Here is a 19153-nt window from a genome sequence, read left to right as displayed (position 1 = left end):
TCATTGCAAAGGTGCATAATGAAACTCACTATAGGAACCAGTTTTCATTCAAATGTAATAAAGGAGTTGGTAGCTTATTATCTGATTGAGCAAGGGCCATTATTGATATTTAGATCTGTTTTTGTTGCAAAATTAAAAAGAATGTCTATGAAAAGTTTTTATAGAGAAATCTTAAAAGAAAATACACTTTCATTTCAAACGCTGTTCTTGTACATTTAGCCTATGTGATGTTTTTCCATTTGTTTTACTGTGTTTAAAGGACTGAAATAAATATCTTTATGTCTCATATATGTTGTGCTACTGTACAAAATGTATGTGATATTTTTTGTCACTACGCTTCTGTCCTGATCACTTTGAAGGCAGCATAGGCCGTGTAGACAGCCTACGCTGCCTCTGATTGTTCAAGCTGTTCATACAAGGCACAAGTTGAAGAGCAGTGTTAGACTTTCTGAACTGTTAAAACACACAGCGTGTGTTTCCTGTGTCTTTCAGGGAAGTGTCTGAAAATGTTTAATGGTATTAGAAAAAGGAAAAAAAGTGCAGATAATTATAGTTTTGTAATAATAACACTAAGTAATAGACCCTGTCACTGTTTGTAAACAGCGATGACGTATTTCATGGGCGGAGCCGAACTCGTTGCAGAAAGTTACAACTAGCGGTTCAGCTGTCATAGAAATATGGAAGATCCTGACGGCTCCTCCACGTATGTTAAAGCTTTGCCAGCAACAGACAGATTACTTTACACAAATAAGATAACTCTTTCAATGGGGTGAGGGTTCCGACCTGTACTCACTGTCAGGATGGGTCTAGGATCCAAACATCGCCAAAGTTGCAGTGCCGGACATCATCATATTCCTAGTGGGAATGTCCAGGGTCTATACGCATACGGCACAAGACGTCTTTTTCCTGTATTCCGGGGATCTCTCTCGTTTCAACTTGAGTTCCGCTGAGTTTTGGATACCGCGATGTGTGCGCAGCTAACCCTGTGACATCCACTCTAAAAGGGTCTATACATTAAATTAAATTCACAATAAACTCACATGCTCTCATCACATACCACCAGGCTAGGCCTAGGCCCCAGCAACAGCTCAGCTACCAGCAGGCCAGGCCTAGGCCCCAGCAACAGCTCAGCTACCAGCAGGCCAGGCCTAGGCCCCAGCAACAGCTCAGCTACCAGCAGGCCAGGCCTAGGCCCCAGCAACAGCTCAGCTACCACCAGGCCAGGCCTAGGCCCCAGCAACAGCTCAGCTACCACCACCAGGCCAGGCCTAGGCCCCAGCAACAGCTCAGCTACCACCAGGCCAGGCCTAGGAGAGCAGGTGCTGATATGGTGGTGAGTGAGAAAAGAAGCTAATATTGATGGTTAAGAGTAAGACCATGACATCACAACAGTCTAATCCTAATGTTAATTTAAAATGAGATATTCCTCTAAATCTGGCTTCAAATGGCCAAAATTCATGCGATATCCTTTCATGGGGACCAGAATCCCGGGTGACGCCCCTGTCTATGGGCCAGACTCACGACTGATACTCTTTCGTTTCTCTCATATCGGAGTCAAGCTACTGCAATCATTTGGACCTTGGTTTTGATGTTATTGTTTTATGTAAGCTAATGGTAACAGAATCCATGTGTTTGCATACCCTCAATGTCCAATTTGTAAGCTTCCTCCCCACCATCTTACATAAAATTGCCAAAGTGCCATCTGTCTGCGATTTTGGCCTTTTCCCTTTTTGACCACGTGCACAGGCTGTGCAGTGCCTGGTCACGAGAAGGCATTTTGGGGTGATGTCATCAGTGCCAAACTTGGGCTGCTGAAATGGTGATGTCATCAGTGATGTGATTTGTGCCAAACTTGGGCTGTTGAAAGATGTAGATTCCTCGAATGGACTTGAGTTGCATGTCGTCGCCTGGTTGCTACATGACGCATGTGGTCCTGGGCTGAAGTTACTTTTTTTTTTTTACAAAAACAGGACAGTGTGCCATGGAAATTCAGTGTCTTTATTATAGCCAAGGAGGGAAAGAAGACTACAGCACAGGCTAGTAATCACCTGTACAGCTCCTAACAGCTTTACATTAGCCGACTGGTGGATGTGAGCAATTTGAGTTAGTAACAGTACAGGTGTACAGGTCGTACAGGTGGAGAAGGGCTGTTACAGCCGTGAGAATACAAGCCAACGTGGAGCCTGAGTGCCTGCAGAGGTCCTGAGATAGATTGGCTGGGAGAGGGACTGCTGTCATCCCCACATTATAGTGCGGTATCCAGGAACGATGAACAGAATGTATTTTTTCATCGATTCTCATGAGTTTTTGAGAATGTACATTGAGAGATTCACATGTTTCAATGTCCTAAGGGTCATAAAGCTCACTGCATAAATGAAGAAAAAGACCAAAGTTGGAGAGGTTTTCTTTTTTTCTTTTCCCCTGGCAGCAGTGTTATCTAATCTAAGGAGGTATAAAACGTTTTTTTTTTAAAATCTATACTACAATGGTTTCCCAAATCCAGCAGCCCACTTTCACTATTTTACCACCAGCCAACTACCGTAGATGCTTTAACAAGGACTCCAAATCATGGTTAGTTACCAGTAGACGACCTCAGACACAGGAAAGATGTACTTTTATTGACCTGTTTTTATGGCAATTTCCCAGCTTAAAATTTGGAAGAAGTCTAAATTGACTCTCGCCTTCACTCCCTTCCAACTGTGATGTATCAATAACATGTATACAGTATAAAGAAAAAACAACAACACATTTTCCCAATCTAAATAGCCCGTAGCCCAGTCATCCCTTTACACTTGATGACCTAGGTAAGTGATGAGCGAGATGATGGAGAAATGAGAGGAGAGAAGGAGAGAAAGCTCTTTTAAGCCCATGTCACACCAACCAAACATTCTACAACAAACACAGATGTTTATTTGCTATGCTCCTTTCTGTCTGTCCTTGTTTGGAGATGTTTGCCAGGGCTCCAGACTAACTTTTTACACTAGGTGCACCGGTGCACCTTAATTTTTAATTTAGGTGCACCCACATTTTTCACTACGCCTTTTGGCACCGCAATAATAAATTTTAAGCATTAACTTCTTTGTCATTTTGTAGACATATTGGCAATTTCTTAAAGTGATACGTTCAAATATTTTCATGTAAATAAATGTCTGTTAAGTCACTATCACCAACTGACTTAACACAAGGGGGATTGAGCCTATGGCCAACTGATGGAAGCCTTTGCATTTTAAGTATTGCAGCATTTATGAACTGGGTGTCTGTGGTGTGATTATCACCTTACATTATGCTCCTAAAGTGACAAAGTTAGGAGGACATAAAGATTTTAAGGACACAACGATTAATCTCTGATAGATTACAATTTAGTTTAATTAAATTAAAGTACCGTATTCTCATGATGTACCATTAATTTCTTACCAGAATGACTCAATGCAGCTCATTGGCTTTTGTCATTAAATTATCATTAACCATTTATGTAGTCATCTGTTGTTTGCCTAACATTATGTGTTATAGGTAGTCATGATTGTGAACATTCACGTTACTGTGATTAGCATTGCAGTGACATATCCCACAGTGTGCCTGTGAAATTATAATCTAGTACTGCACAGTGAAAAACACTGCAGAGGCTATCACCTAACGTTGCTTTCCATAGCCAAACCATAGTAGATACAGTAGCTGCTCTTAGATGGTCTGAGAACATAGCCATATTGTCAACAACACATTTTAGCGATCTTGAATTACATGTTGGGTAACGTTATTATTCCTAGAATTTGCTTGATAGTTATAGTTAGCGAGATGCTAACATTAGACGCTAAAGATGTCATTGTCACGCTAGCCAGCTGAAGCCGTAGCTTTGTCTCCCGCGTACAAAACCATCGCTGACACATTTTAATTCCATGATTTCCATCTGTTTGTGACTCCGAGTCGGGACCAGTGAGCCAGGGTGAATGGCTGGCTGCAGACAGTCCTGCATTCGACTAGCAATAAAGAACGATACAAGTTCCAGTTGGATTTTCAAAATAAAACGATTCTGCACAAGCCTAAAAGCACTCCGAAGCAATTGAAAACATTTTCTTTTTGTATTTCCGTCTTTGCGTGTGTGCCTGATGAGGGGGGAGAAATTGACATAGCGCGGTGCATGAGTGGGGCGGTAGAGAGAGACAGGAAGACGCTACCAATTCCCAGGGTACCCCGGTGCGTGTTATAAAAATATTTAGGCGCACTGGCAGATTTTAAGGTGGGAAAATGCATGTAAATAGGCACACTCTGGAGCCCTGTTTGCTCAGATTCGACATGTCCGAACAGGGTGTAGTACTGAACAGGGTGTAGTACTGAACAGGGTGTAGTACTGTTCAGTAGCTGCGTCCGAATAGGGTGTAGTACTGGGCTGGCTCCTTGCCGCTGATGCACATCTGGCCGGGCTGCAGGGCCTTCAGGGGGCTGAAGGGGATGCAGAGGCTCTTGGCTCCCATGGACGGAGCTCCAGGCTCCAGGTCCTGGTCCCTGATACCAGAGGACAGGGGCACGGTGGGGTGGGGGGGATGAGGGGAGAGACGACATCGGACGATTACAAAGATCCATTTGCAAACACTAAAGTCTGACACCCTCTCATTTTTAGTCAGACTGTAAATGAACCACATGGTAAATTACCCCAAGGTACAGTGCAGTTCACATGTGTAGGCTAGTTTATTGTAATGTGCATTTGTTATATTGCTTTTATTTTTTTATTGCCCATCAACATGGAAGTGATTTTATTTTGAAAAGACAGTAGGCATAGGTAATGGACGCAACTTGACGGGTGCATAATAGTTGATTGTCTCTGGTAACAGTAACGTCAACACAGAACAAGAAGTGCACAAAATAGGGAGAGTTTGGGACTCAAGAGCTCAAGACGACATAACTGCATTTATTGGTTGTTGGCAATGTTCACGTGATTAAAATATTTGCATGAACCGAGACTAAAGACTTCCGATAATATTAAACACGTTAGATTTTGCCGCAACTCCAGCAAAACTCTCATGATTTCATCCTGAATTTGGCAATTTCTCTGACAGTGAAATGGCTTGAAAAGTATTTTGGTGTAAGGTCAGCATAAGATAATGTGGCTAGCTAGTTCCCAGTAGCTGATTCAGTGTGTAAAGCAAGGCACTAAACACTGCCAGGGTTGGAGGTTCTATTCCCAACACAGCAGACGGTGATGATGCTGGACTTACTTGGCAGTGGTTTTCTTGATCCAATCCTCACACTCAATGCCTCCACAGAACGGGATCTGGACAATCTGTCAAGACAAATGTGACACAAATATGATTTCTTCACTGTCCTGAGGGAAAGTCACTATATAAGACCAGCAAATAAGTTCATTCATTATAGTATGCCTGCCAGCATAGTCAGCCAAGGACAGGGAATGACAATATGTATGTGTTTTGAGAGAGAGAGATAGTTAGAGAGAGAGAGAGAGAGATAGATAGAGAGAGAGAGACACAAGAGAGTGAGTGTGTGTTGGGGGGGGGGGGGGGAGTTACTCACGCTGCCCTGGTCCAGGTCTTTCTGGAACTGTTCCATTGTGTCTGCAGCCACCATGTGTTTGTTCAGGTCATCTGAGGCTCTGACACACACAGACACACACACACACACACACACACACACACACACACACACACAGACAGACAGACAGACAGACAGACAATTTAGAACTAGAACGATCACACAGCGTTTATATGCCATGGCAACAAGTGAGCCGTCAACGTCAATGTCTGTCCAGACTTTGACGTTTGAGCAAAATGTGAAGAAATTCCGTCAAGGCGTTACTGAGGTATGGCGTTACCGAGCTTGAAAATTGTGCTTGTGAGGTCACAGTGACCTTGACGTTTGACCACCAAAATCTAATCGGTTCATCCTTGATTCATCCAAGTCGACATTTGAAGCAAATTTGATGAAATTCCATCAAGGTGTTCCTCAAATATAGCGTTAACGGACATCGGACAGACGTAGGTACGGACGCCAGACGGACGGACAACCCAAAGCCATAACAATCCTCCTGTATGTGTATGCACACCATGTGAGTCTGGGCTAATTGTGTTGTTCGCAAAACATTAAAAACAAATACATTTTAAGAGTTAGATTACTTGTTGGGGTAGAAGAGCCTCTGAAAGACAATTTAGACCAGTGGTTCTCAACCTTTTTCCTATCAAGGACCCTCATTTAGTCCACATAGAGCCAAGGACCCCCATTTGATGCGTTTCTGTCTCTCGGACCCATACCTGAGAAGATTTCTTATTGTGAGATATCATTTTGTCCATAATTTCATGACTGTATGGTATTACATTGCAGAGATAACAGTGAAATTATGATCGAAATAGTCAAGTATTCTACATTCTATAATTGTTCTCTGAGATGCAATAATGAAGTTTAACAATATATCAATTTGCTGGGGACCCCCTGGGATGGCCTCAAGGACCACTGGTGGTCCCTGCACCCCACGTTAAGAACCACTGATTTAGACCATCATGGGACACTAAAATTCCATTGAAACCCAGGGTGATAATAAGCAGCTCGTTAAACAGGTGAGGCACGTCTAACAGACTGAAGCTGTTGAGTAAAAACCTCCCACACCACACTGGAATGATTCTATCTCATTTGTACTAAAAGGCCAGTAAGTCATAACCTGCTTAAAACCATCCGGATCTGTGAACTCCCATTCTGTTTGGTTCTGTGGGTCCGTCTGGACTCATTTCAGTGGGTGGAAGTAGCCGGTCCTTCAGCCAATCAGCGGCAGATCGAGTCAAACCCAAATCCACCCAAAACATCTTTTCCGCCGACAAAACAGCGCTGTTGCGGCGGTACTCCTGTACTTGTTAAATTGTTGTTATTGAGTCTATTTCTGCAATAACTGCACTTTATGGCTGTTTAACTCGTTACTGCATGAGCCGGAGAGGCATGCAGGCAGCAACTACTGTTTTGCCAGCGGCGTTCCTGATTGGCCGGTTACGATGTCAACTATGAGGCAGGTCCCTGATTGGCCCGTCCGCCTTGTGGAATCTGAAGCAGCCCGCCCTGGGACAGAGTCCAGACGGTCTCGTACAGTAGAACCAAACACAAATGTGAGTTGACGTGACCGGATGGTTTAGCAGGATACGTGTGGTCAGTATCAGCCTGGTGTGTCAGTCAAGCCCTCGTGTGCAATGCTGTGTCTTACTTCCTGAACAAGTTGCTCTGGATGTCCTCCAACATGGCAGGCAACCTCTTCTCCACTTCTGCCTCAGGAACCGTCACCTTCTCCCCAGTGTCTCTCCTCACAGCAACACATTGACGCTGCTGCATGTCCTTAGGGCCTACCTCCAGACGGATAGGAACTCCCTAGAAGAGAGAGACAGACAGAAAGAGTCAAAGCCACTAGCCGCATTTCCATTCGAGTTTTGTGCAAATTCTAAGCAAAATTTTGAAGTCAACAATCGTAAAAATTAGAATCAGGTGCGTTTCCATTAACGGCTGTTAAGCGATGATGTAGGTTGTGTGTGGGCCTGGTGGGTAAGACAAGATCATAGATGGACAGAGAGCTTTCCAATGGTTAAGCTACTTGCCATAGGAGAAGTCATAATTATGATGATGTCATGTCCTCTGCTGGTGTCTGTATTCTTTTCTTTCTGCGGTGATGAGTAAATATTACGGCCAATATCACAGGAGAAATGCACATACTGCAACGCTCGACATATACCTGTGAAACGAGTCGCATATACCTGTGAAACGAGTCGCATAAAACAGTTGTGGGAGTCGCCATGCAAAAGGCATGTTAGGGACGGAGTGAGAGCCTTTGGGTGCACTTTAGGATCCAGAACAACATTTGATTTTCCCAGTCAGGGTTAACAAAGCCCCACCTTCCCCCATCACCCTGGGTGACTCCCCAGTCAACACTGTGGAGTCCTTCAGTCAACACTGTGGAGTCCTTCAGTCAACACTGTGGAGTCCTTCTGCTTCCTGGGGACCATCATCAGTCACGACGTAAAATGGGAGCTGAACATCAGAGCTCTCATCAAGAAGGCACAGCAGAGGATGTACTTTGTGCGGCAGCTGAAGAAATTCAAAGTGCCAAAGGCCACGTTGGTGCACTTCTACACCTCCATCGTTGAGTCCATCCTCACCTCCTCCATCACCGTCTGGTATGCTGCTGCCACTCTCAAAGACATTAACAGACTCTTCAGCGCATCATCCCCTGTGCTGAGAAGATAATCGGATGCAACCTGCCATCCCTCCAGGACCTGCATGCAGCCAGGACACTGGCTGGCAAGATCATGGCCGACCCCTCCCACCCTGGCCACAAACTCTTTAAGACACTCCCCCACGGCAATGGAAACACAACTTCTGGCATTATGAAATGTTAATGTGTTGCCCATCTATTATTTCCATTTTTATCGTTTACCGTTGTTCATTGTGGTAAAAATCACTTATAAAATCTGCTCTTAGATAAGTTCCATACTACTTGATTATTATTATGACCTTGAGTTCCCAGTGGTTGAACTTCCACCCTGGCGAGTAATTGTCTCTGATGTCAGCCTTCACCCGGATGCCGGCGTCCTGCAGTCTGCTCAGGTATCTGTTGCACTGGGCCATCAGCGCCTCCTTCTGCTCCTCTGGTAGGGAGGCTGTGATCCCACATGGGATGATGACCACCTGAGAGAGGAGAGACCAACCATATTAAACCATATGCCATCTTTTATATTGTGGCTGCATTTGATGAACAAGCTATTAGCAAAGAAGGCTAGCAGTGACTATGTTTCTAACTTTGCCTCTCGATCGAGACTCAGAGTAACTGACCAGTGCTATACACTGTCACAGGCACATTACATTATGGTTGAATGATCATTGTAGTTCACGAACACATTCAGCACATGACTGCATTACATCTTTGCATTTTATTCACTACATCGGTGGGAGAGACGGCAGGTCTGAATAGGAGAGACTCAATAGGAGAGACAGGCATGGGCCAAAATTACCCTAAACCAAATATTTACTTGGGCAGCTGTTAATTTACCTTGTCAGGCTGCCCAAATAGAATCACTATATGGGACACCATGTTTATGTTGTTTTACTGAAATATCAGTTTCCAAAACACAAGTGAAAAATAATGTGTGGATGGATTGTCCTCTATGGAGACGATGTTCATTTAGGTTGAATATAATCTTTCATAGTCCCTGTGTCAATGTACTGTATATTCATATATGTGTGTGTACCTGGAGGCACGCCACCCTGGGTGGCAGTATGAGTCCCATGTTATCTCCGTGGACCATGGTGAGGACTCCGATGGTCCTGGTTGTGATTCCCCAGGAGTTCTGGAAGGCATGCTGCTTCTCGCCCGGCTTCTTCGGATCCTCAAACACAATCTCAAACATCTTGGAGAAGTTCTGACCCAGATGGTGGGATGTGGCACCCTGAGAAGACACAGCGCTCAGTGTGTGTGATAAAGAGAAGAACATAGATCTATTACTATCTAGATGGGCAGGCTAGGCCAATTCTAACAAATGGTAGCTGCAAGTCTCCCAAATGGTCACGTGGTCACCTCTCCCCTAGCCTCGCTGGCCAGCCTCCCATCCCTACCGTGAGAGGAGTCTGGAGCCGCAGGTCTCCATAGTGGGATTGTGATGGGCGGCGCTTAGCGGCAGTGCCCTTGGAAAATAGTTTCCAACAATCCAACTTGCCGTTTTCAGCGTGTAGCAACAAGCTAGCGTGTAGGTTTCTGCCGTTAGCTTGCTAGCTAGTTAGCGTTGTTGTTTTCACTGAGGCGGCAGGGCACTATTTACAGCAACACACAGGGAGGAGGGAGGGGAAGCTGCTCTGATTGACAGGGTCGGAGCCAATGACAGAGCTTGTTATAAGCCAGGAGCGGACATCCGGCAGACACTGAAACAGTCGCTCCAATGGGGAGCAGCTGTAGAGCAGGGGAGGGCTTATCCCAGTTGCCTGTTTCCGTGGTGCCAGACTGCTCTCACGGTAGGGAGGGGAGGCTGGCCAGCGAGACTACCTCTCCCCTGAAGTGTTGTGAGAGGACTGTGCCTGGTGACGCGGGGTTAGTGCTGACCTACAGTACTGTAGCAAGCTAACTTGAAACAGAGATCGTGAGTTCCCAAATTCCACACAAGTTTAATTTTCTCTTGATCTGTCTGTCTGAAAAATGCCATTTTAGTGTCAGAATATTCAGAAGATATTTGGCTTCGGAGAATGGGCCGAATATTTACTTTAATGAATATTGGGGGCGAAAGAATCTGTCATAATCTGAGATCACGTTGACTTTTCCCATTGACTCAAATAGACGCTTGAAATCCCATCGTCTTTGATGGAAAGCACCAGACACTCTGTAAAGGCTGATGGACATGGAGTAACTATTGTTTGTTGTGTAAATATTGTTTATTAGCATTGTGTACTGTTTTGGCTTTTATGTGCTGTTTTGGGGTAATATAGGGTGGGGGGTGGGGTAATTTTGAAGGTAATCGAACAAATTGCGTGTCAATTAAAGTTTGTTCGATCGAACATAATTCGAAAAAGTGACAGCCCTAGCATCCACCCTGCTAAATTAGGTCAGTATACTAATATAGTACATTAAATTACCTGGATGGCTCGGCCACTGGCGGAGATGTATGCCTCCACAGTGGTGGTGTAGTCTCCTCCTGCAAACTTCTCCTTCTCGGTCTTCCTGCCCTTCACCACAGGGATCGCCATCAGCTCCTCGTAAACCCTGGCATACAGATCCAGGATCTGCAGCACCTAGACACAAAACAGACACAATACAGTGCAGTTCAATATGTTGATCCATTCTCTGAAATCCTCCAAACCTATTTTGTACATTTCCATCCTACTCAGTACTGCCACTACATGGTAAGCTATTGCACTGCATTGCTGGAGCACACTGCCTGAATGCACATGATGCATGTTTGATGCTTAGTTTACAGTCTACAGAGTGGACTCTTTCAGTCGTCTCTGGGCCAATTCCTGTCCTTTCCATTGGACAAGGTGGACAGAGAGATGCTTGTTGTTCGCCTGGTAAAAACATCCTGATCACATGACCTCACATTCTGTTTCGCTCCACGGATCCGTCTGGACTTCCAGCCCCCCACATTGATTTCCTGAAATTACAACATAACCAGGCCAATCAGCGACTCCGTCGAGGTTGATGACGTGACTGGGCCAATCAGGGACTGCGCCGTATACAGTATTGACAACATAACTGGCCAATCAGGGCTGGCAAAACTGTAATAGCATCTCCCGAAGCAACGAGAGGTAATGTTAACGTTAGTAGTGAGTAGTGAAAAGATCTTCTTTTGATCCAGTACCCAACCCAGTGGGTTTTTGGATGTGTGTCTTTTTTTATCTTCTTCAACCAGTAGAGTAAACACAATTAAACAAGAACAAGAGTATGCACAGCAGCACCAGCATACCAGGAGTTCCTCGGCGGAAAAGATGTTTTCACCATTCTGCATTGGATTTGGCGAAGGAGATGTCTGTCAAGGTGAGTACTCCCGCCCACTGGAATCGATGTGGACGGCTGGAAGTGATCCGTGGAGCAAAACAGAATTTGAGTCACATGGTCAGGATGGTTTTAGCCAGGCTAGCTTGTTGTGGTTCTAGGGCAGAGATGCCAGAGCCCTGTACCAACAAGCAAGATTAGTGGTTTAGCGAGGTAACTTCAGGTTTAACCCTGGTTTGGCCGTGCTACAAAGCTAGTTAACTTCTTACCGACATATATTTCCATGGCAACTTATGCTTCACACTTAACCTGGTCCGCAGCAGGTTAAGTTGCAAGGATAAGATTAGACCTTAAATACACCGCCCACGAAGCAATCGAATCAGCAGTTTAGAAAAATGGCCAACCCCAGGTCTGTTACCTCCTCAGCTGCCTAGCTTGTTGTGGTTCTAGGGCAGAGATGCCAGGTCTGTTACCTCCTCAGCTGCCTCCTCTTGGGTGGCGAAGGCTGTATGTCCTTCCTGCCACAGGAACTCCCTGGTCCTCAGGAAGGGCTGGGGGTGTTTGAACTCCCACCTCTAGAGGGAGTAAGAGAGGAGGTAAGAGAGAGAGGGAGGTGGAGGTAAGTATACACAGAGACACAAAGCCTTAAAAGGTGTGTAGCGGCGTAGATGTAGATAATGCTGATGTTGAGTAGGAGGTATCCCTGATGTAGATGTAGATGATATTTGATATGTGACATCAGGAAGTGTAGATGATGAGGATATGACAATAGGTGACAATTAGGTATTAACCCATTGATACCTGATGTAGCATTTGCGTGTATATCCCTCATTTGTGTGTGTATCCCTTAAAGGGATACACACACAAATGCTGCATCGGGTATCAATGGGTTAATAGGCATGCATAGGTATAGATGTAGATGGAATATGATTGTAGGAGGTCACGGACCACAACATTACACCACTGGTTGAGTTTGATTGGCAGGTCTCTGTGGGACTGGACCCATTTTGCGTAGGCCGGGTACATCGCTAAACCAAACCAAGAGCAACAGAAATACAAACAATTTGATTAAAAACAAGAAAAAAGCTCAGATTTGATTAAACATTAAGGTAAGTAAGGTCAGTGGGTCTGTCTTCATAAATGTGTGTTACCGACCTGTCTCACTTGTAGGTCTGACTGCAATGGGCTCTGCCAGCTCGGTCTTCCCTGAGCGAGTTACCCAGGCCACCTGGCCAAGAGAGGAGAACACCATTACCAAGTGATTCTAAGTGTTTTGTCTCAGTAGGTTCTATTATTTTGCACACCCTTTTAGTGCTGTAATTCATACTTTTCGCACACCAAAAGAGCTCCCGTTGGGTTTTTTTTATTTGCAAACCAGCGTGGCGTTTCGGGCCACACCGGCCCTTCCTCAGACGCTTTCTGAAACGCTTTCTGAAAGCGTCAGAGGAAGGGCCGGTGTGGCCCGAAACGTCACGCTGGTTTGCAAATAAAAAAATACCCAACGGGAGCTCTTTTGGTGTGCGGATCGTTCTTTTTTCACTGTAAGTTAACCCTTTGATCCAGCACCCTGGCCCAGTGTGGCCCAGTTTGGATGTGCGTGTCCCTGTCTACTTTTTGCACTGTAATTCATACTTTTCCCATTGTTTTCTTTCAAACATGTCTACTTAAAATGTTCTAGATTAAAAGCGGTCTCGTTTACCTCTGGAGCAAAGTCCTCAATGTGGGACTTCTCCTTCTCCAAGGCAGCCTGAGAGACGAACATGGGGAAGTAGCAGTTCTCCACACCCAGCTTCTTAATCTCCCGGTCAAAGAACTCTTTAATGGCCTCCCAGATGGCAAAGGACCAGGGTCGCAGCACATAGCAGCCGCTGACATCGTAGTACTCAATCATCTCCGCTTTAGTGATCACCTGGACAGAGGGAACAATATGAAGTTGACTACGGATGGGCATTTCGGATCAGCAGTTGGTGATGTCTGTGTTTTTCATGGATTGTTTGGAGGTAGAACAATGTTTAGCTGGAGTGAAGGGAAAGCTGTATGTCTTTAATCTACCTGAGAGTACCAGTCAGCCAGGTTCTCCTCTTTCTTAGCCTCCAGGCCCAACCTGAGACACACAAAACAGAGTTACCGTAGGCACCTTAAGTGACACAATAAAATACAATATAAAACACAACATGTTTAGTTTCACTCCTTGCTTTACTGAAACAGAAAAACATGCATCTGGCTACATGGGACACACTCCTGACTCCAACAGGCTCCTCAGTCCCTACGAAGGACAGTGGTAGTGACCAAGATGGAGAGAACTCAAGCATAACAGCCAGCTTGTCAGAGTAGTGGCTTGATGAGAACACATCGTGCTGGACATAGAGAGAGCAGTCTGGGAAATGATCACTAACCACACATCGGTCTAAAGTTAGTTTTGGGTTAATTAGTCTACTCTGCAGGTGACCACAGGGTATAGGGTTAGTTATAATAGTAAAATAGTTTGCATCTAGTTGGTTGGTAAAATAGCGAAAGTGGCTGTTGAATTTGGGGATTGACCAGCTCCTGCTGCCAGCGGAGAGAACATCTCTTGAGAAAAGTCTGATGTTATCATGGATTATGTTTTGAAATCGGCATCAAAGTCAGCCCTAGACCTCCAGTCTGCACTTTATTATAGCGGATAGGAAACTTTGATGCGTTTGTTTCCTTTCACTTTTCGGCACGTATTATGTCATTATTAAAGAAAAAAATGGCTGTGCATTTCCATTGCCAACTCAATCATAACTACTGACTACATAAACACAAGTGATGGATGGACAGACATTCCCAGTCCAACTGCAAACCATGCAACTCAAAGCTCACAGCAGGACATTATACAGCCAGCAAACCAACCTCCTGGTCCCAAGTGACAGAACACAGATAGTGCTGCACCACCATATGCAGCATTTGTGTGTGTATCCCTTTAAGACCGCGAACCGCATCAGGCGGTTCGCGGTCTTAAAGGGATACACACACAAATGAGGGATATACACGCAAATGCTGCATCAGGTATATGGCTAGAAAGATTATCCCCATTATTGTTTGCAAGATAATGTAAACATGATTATTAGTCTCAATGATTTGAGGAACAAAACATTGTTGCACTTCTTGCATCTTATATCAACATCTTGACCATTTTCAACAATATCAAAATAAAATGCTTCAAGCTTGCTCACGTGCCAATATTCTGCAATTAGCAAACTGCGGAGACCAAAAATAGTAATATATGATTATATGCGATTGATTGTGCAGCACTATCTTAAAGCCTGCAAACCAACAGTTTGTTGTTCTTCAGGCTGACAACAGACCACAGGAGACCAAAACACTGCTCAAACAGATGAGAATCACAGCAGCTATCTCAAGCAGCAAGCGACTTCAAAGCCACCAAACTCACCAGAATACAAACATATCCTCTTCAAAACATCATTTGTGGAGAATTGGTCCATCTTCAAGATGTTCGGTGTAAAAGTGTATTATTTGGTAGATGACATTTTATACAGGATGATTCTTTAGCCTTGACGCTTACAATCCAACACTATGGATTGAATCGTGAAATGAATGTGTCCTGGATAAGCTTGTCAGGTAAATGACTAAAAGGTAATCAAGACTGAGAAGGTAGTGGAGTATATCAAAGGCTTTTTATTCGCTACTGCACAGACTTTCTGGCTCTGGGTTTCCAGTAGGGATGTCAACGGTTAACCGTTAATCGATTAACCGTCGCTAACGTCGTTGTTCGGTTATTGCTGTCGGTCTATCAGTTAATATTAAAAAAAATTTTTTTTTTTTTTTTTTTTTTTTTGGTCTATTTACTCAATGAGCTCATGCCCAAACAAGGCGTGTCTATTTAGATGCTGAAATGTTAATGCTTTTTGTGTTAGAAATTCTAACACAAAAAGAATTTGTGTTGAAATGTTGATGCTTTTTGTTAATGCTTGTTAATGCTTTTTGTGTTAGAAATTCTAACACAAAAAGCATTAACATTTCAGCATCTAAATAGACACGCCTTGTTTGGGCATGAGTTCATTGAGTAAATAGACAAAAAAAAAAAAAAAAAAAAAAAATTAATATTAAAAAATTATGAATTAACCGATAGGTTAATCGATTATTAGCGTCGGTTAATCGAAAGTGAAATTAACCGAAAATTGACATCCCTAGTTTCCAGCAATCCTCACCCCAATAATATTCAAAACAACCAACTGCAACCTCCAGTCTATCCATCCATCCACCTATCCAACCATCCATGTTTCTCCTGCCAGCCTGGCATTTTTCCATCTCTGGGACGATGGAGGAATATTTCCATCAGTCTCTCATCAGACAAGAGCAAAATAAGACTGAGAACAGCCATGTTTTTGAGATGAAAGACATTTGGCAAGAAACTGCAGAAAGAGACCGCATTCGTTTGGAAAGAAAAAGAAAATGTTGAAAGCGCACAATTAAGTTGTCTTCTGATGCAAACGTGGAATAATATAATTTTGTTCCTCATCATCATTGTAATTAATAATGACAATCACAATATTTAACTAGCGCAATAAGGATTATTAAGCAAAGGTTGGTAGGTAACCAATCATGGACTCCCATTCTGTTCTTAACATCTAGTTGGATGGTAAAACAGTGACATTGCCTGGTAAACTGTCATTTCCAACAGCTGCTAATAGCGAACCAAAAGAAGTTAGCTTTCTTCTTGTCTGGAGCTGCGCCTTCCACCATCCCCTCTCTCCCTCCCTCCTCGCTCCAGTCTCTCACCGTGTCTGTTTCTTAGGTCCTTGCCCCTCCCCTGAGCCTCCTGCCCCTCCTGAAGCCTCCTTGCCCTGGCCGGCCTTGTCTCCCTTGCCCTTCTTGCCTCCTCCGGCTCCTCCGCCTCCCTGTTTCTCAGACTTGTTCTCCCTCTCCTTGCGGTTTTTGTCCTCCCCTCCGGTGGCTCCCAAGGCAGTCACTGGCCTGTATTCTTCCCCAGTGAGTGTCTTGTACTGGCTCTTCAGGGCCAGCAGAGTCTTCAGGGCTTCATCCAGCTGCTCCTGAAACACAACAACAGTTGCTGCTCAGCTGAAGTGGGTGACTGACCTGGCTACTGATGGTTAGCAGCATTCATGTTAGTATTTTCCTCACCCTGTCATGATGTGAAATATTCTCTTTGCTGGCAACCAAATGTATAACTTTGTAAAATAAGGGGAATAAAGCCAGACTGGCAGTATCGCTGGCCAGTTAGCCGGATCTTGCTAGTGAAGGACTAGAAGGTTGAAAACCACTGCTGTATATGATCATCCAACAACAGGTATAAATTGTGTTAATTCCATTATGAAACTAAAGTTTTTAGCTAAATTGTCATTGGCTGTTTTGTTTTGTTTCCTGTACAAGCAGCATTTTATTCCTTTGGTTCCTCACCTTGGGGGCCTTCTCAGATTTTAACTTCCTCACTAGCTCCCCCTGCTGTGCAACCTGGGAGAAGAGCTGCTGGGCCTGTGGGGGAGAGCCGGGCAGGGCTGGAGGAGGACCAGCTGGGGATTGTAATCCTGGTTTGTAGTCCTGTCCAGTCTGCGTTTTGTACTCTGCCTTCAGAGCCAGCAACTGCTTCACTGCAGCATCTACCTGGTCCTGATGAACAGACAGGTGAGCAGTTTCAAGGAAAAAAAGACAAGAAAAACTGTTATTCTACACTTCAGAACAACCAGCCAAGTTTGGATTCCATAAAACTGCAATTTTAGTCCTAAAACGGCAAATAGATCATCTTAAACTATGTAGCAAAAGATGACGACAACGGCCCTGAAACATGTATTCAGTACATCCAAATCTGTCTCCACCAAACAATGTTTGCTAAGTCTTGAGAAAGTGATATGGAGTATAGAGATTGAATAATTGATTACATACTCATCCAACAACACTTGCAGTGTAAGGTATAAACTCAGTATCTTTTAGCAAAAAGAAAATCAGCAGTGGCACTACACAGTTCTATGTAGGGGAAACACTGGAGTATTGGCAGCCATATTATTAGTACTAGCCTCACCTTGGGGGCTTTTTCACACTTTAGTTTCCTGACCATTTCTCCCTGGTCAGCAACCTGCTCATAGAGACCAGTGGCAGCTGTGGCCGGTGCAGGGCTGTTCTGGACTGGGGCAGGTTTGTTCTGGACTGGGGCAGGTTTGTTCTGGACTGGGGCAGGTTTGTTCTGGACTGGGGCGGGGGTGGGGGCAGCTCCAGGTTTATATTCCTGGCCTGTGGCCTGTTTGTACTCTGCCTTCAGAGCGAGCAGTTGCTTCACTGCTGCATCCAGCTGGTCCTGGAGAAACAGAGGATGACACTTTAACTGGAGGGAGGTAACCAATAGCAATTCATAGTTTACATCTCTCCAATTCACTTACAAGCAGGGTTCCAACACTTATTTTACAACTTTTGAATGACATGCCTTAAACTGTATGCTTACATCTAACATCAGCAATTTGCCGTTGTCACTTAATGGTAGAGGCTTGAATCTGATGGTTGGTTAGCTTAGCTAACAAAAAGATGTTGACGTTATCTTTGCGTGGTGAGAAGTTGAAAAGGCAAGATAAAGTCTCACAGCAACAGTGTTACAGTCTGGCCAGTTGAATTTTTGCCTACTTTTTTTTTTTTTTTCAGTTTTCCTTATTACTCATGTAATTTTTATTTTTACAATTTACAAAACATTTCCAGGCCTGGAAAACATTTTCAAATTCCATCACTTTTCCAGGATTTTCATGACCGTGGGAATAAAGTTGTAATATCACAATGTACATACACCTGACAAAGGTGTTGAGTGACAGCAATTTCCTGCCATTTTCTTTACTGATATTACAATTTATTATGTTGTATCTCAGTGAATGTCACTTCTAATTATTTCCAATGGGCACAGGTTAATACACTGCAAAACGGCCATTGTGAAGTCAAGTTTTTATTTTACACAGGAGAACAGTTTTCTCTTCGTCAATTCAGTCAGCTGGTGAACTTCCACCATTGCTAGTGAAGAAAAATGAAAATAAAAACCTACCTAACCTACTTCTCTGTGAAACTAAAATAAGTTATTTTAGTTATGGCTGTTAAGAGCAGTGATTCTCAAACTGGAGTCCAAGGACCCTCAGATTGTTTCACCACCAGCACCAGTATCTTCTCATGTACAATGTAGACCGTAAGATAATTCAATAGAAAATCAACAACAACAAAACTGTTGTATGGGGTCTCTAGGACAAAATCCTATCACAAAGGGGCCCACAAGCCTCATGTGTGTTTGTTTTGGTATTGCTTGCAGACAAGAAACCGTTTGGGAACCGTGTGGAAAACTTAACCAGTTAACTTAACATTCATCTAGAGGTTTGCGGTCAATCACCACCCTGGCCACTAGAGGTGCTCTCTCTAAAATAGCTTCATAATACCTTGGGGGCTTTTTCAGACTTCAGTTTCCTCACAACCTCGCCCTGTTGGGCGACGCGCTCATACAGGCCCGAGGGAGCGCAGGGGGAAGAGGATGTGGTGGTTGCAGGAGGAGGGGTGGAGGAGGCGGGGGTGGGCAGGGTCATCCCTGGTTTATACTCCTGACCAGTCAGCTGTTTAAACTCCGCCTTGAGAGCGAGGAGCTGCTTCACTGCTGCATCAATCTGATCCTGGTACGTCAACAAATCAGCATATAGTTGCACTGTACAACTTACATACTGGCAGTTAGAGAGCAATGAC

The 19153-nt window shown here is 44.2% G+C and overlaps 1 protein-coding gene across 4 annotated transcripts in view; it reads right to left on the bottom strand.

Annotated features, from left to right (window-relative positions):
• Positions 1-4288: 4288 nt before the first annotated feature.
• The window catches only part of eprs1 (glutamyl-prolyl-tRNA synthetase 1), a 65608-nt gene continuing 50743 nt past the window's right edge, over positions 4289-19153 (bottom strand). For 3 of the 4 annotated variants that reach the window (XM_083650966.1, XM_083650967.1, XM_083650968.1), the window contains exons 20-35: positions 18856-19083; positions 17475-17747; positions 16856-17065; positions 16217-16488; positions 13505-13556; positions 13152-13361; positions 12608-12680; positions 12401-12480; positions 11926-12027; positions 10597-10752; positions 9225-9422; positions 8491-8664; positions 7193-7353; positions 5524-5602; positions 5211-5275; positions 4289-4500 (exon numbers count right to left, since the gene is read on the bottom strand). In XM_083650966.1, coding sequence (XP_083507092.1) covers positions 4350-4500; positions 5211-5275; positions 5524-5602; positions 7193-7353; positions 8491-8664; positions 9225-9422; positions 10597-10752; positions 11926-12027; positions 12401-12480; positions 12608-12680; positions 13152-13361; positions 13505-13556; positions 16217-16488; positions 16856-17065; positions 17475-17747; positions 18856-19083 — 2484 coding nt within the window. In that variant the 3' untranslated portion in view covers positions 4289-4349. The remainder of the gene's footprint in view (positions 4501-5210; positions 5276-5523; positions 5603-7192; positions 7354-8490; positions 8665-9224; positions 9423-10596; positions 10753-11925; positions 12028-12400; positions 12481-12607; positions 12681-13151; positions 13362-13504; positions 13557-16216; positions 16489-16855; positions 17066-17474; positions 17748-18855; positions 19084-19153) is intronic. The other variant, XM_083650969.1, reaches the window with a different exon arrangement.

The sequence above is a fragment of the Poromitra crassiceps genome (assembly GCF_964638095.1).
Source record: "Poromitra crassiceps genome assembly, chromosome: 14".
In the NCBI taxonomy this organism is placed as follows: domain Eukaryota; kingdom Metazoa; phylum Chordata; class Actinopteri; order Beryciformes; family Melamphaidae; genus Poromitra; species Poromitra crassiceps.
Note: the sequence above shows the minus strand (reverse complement) of the source record. Positions and strands in the feature narration are given on the sequence as shown.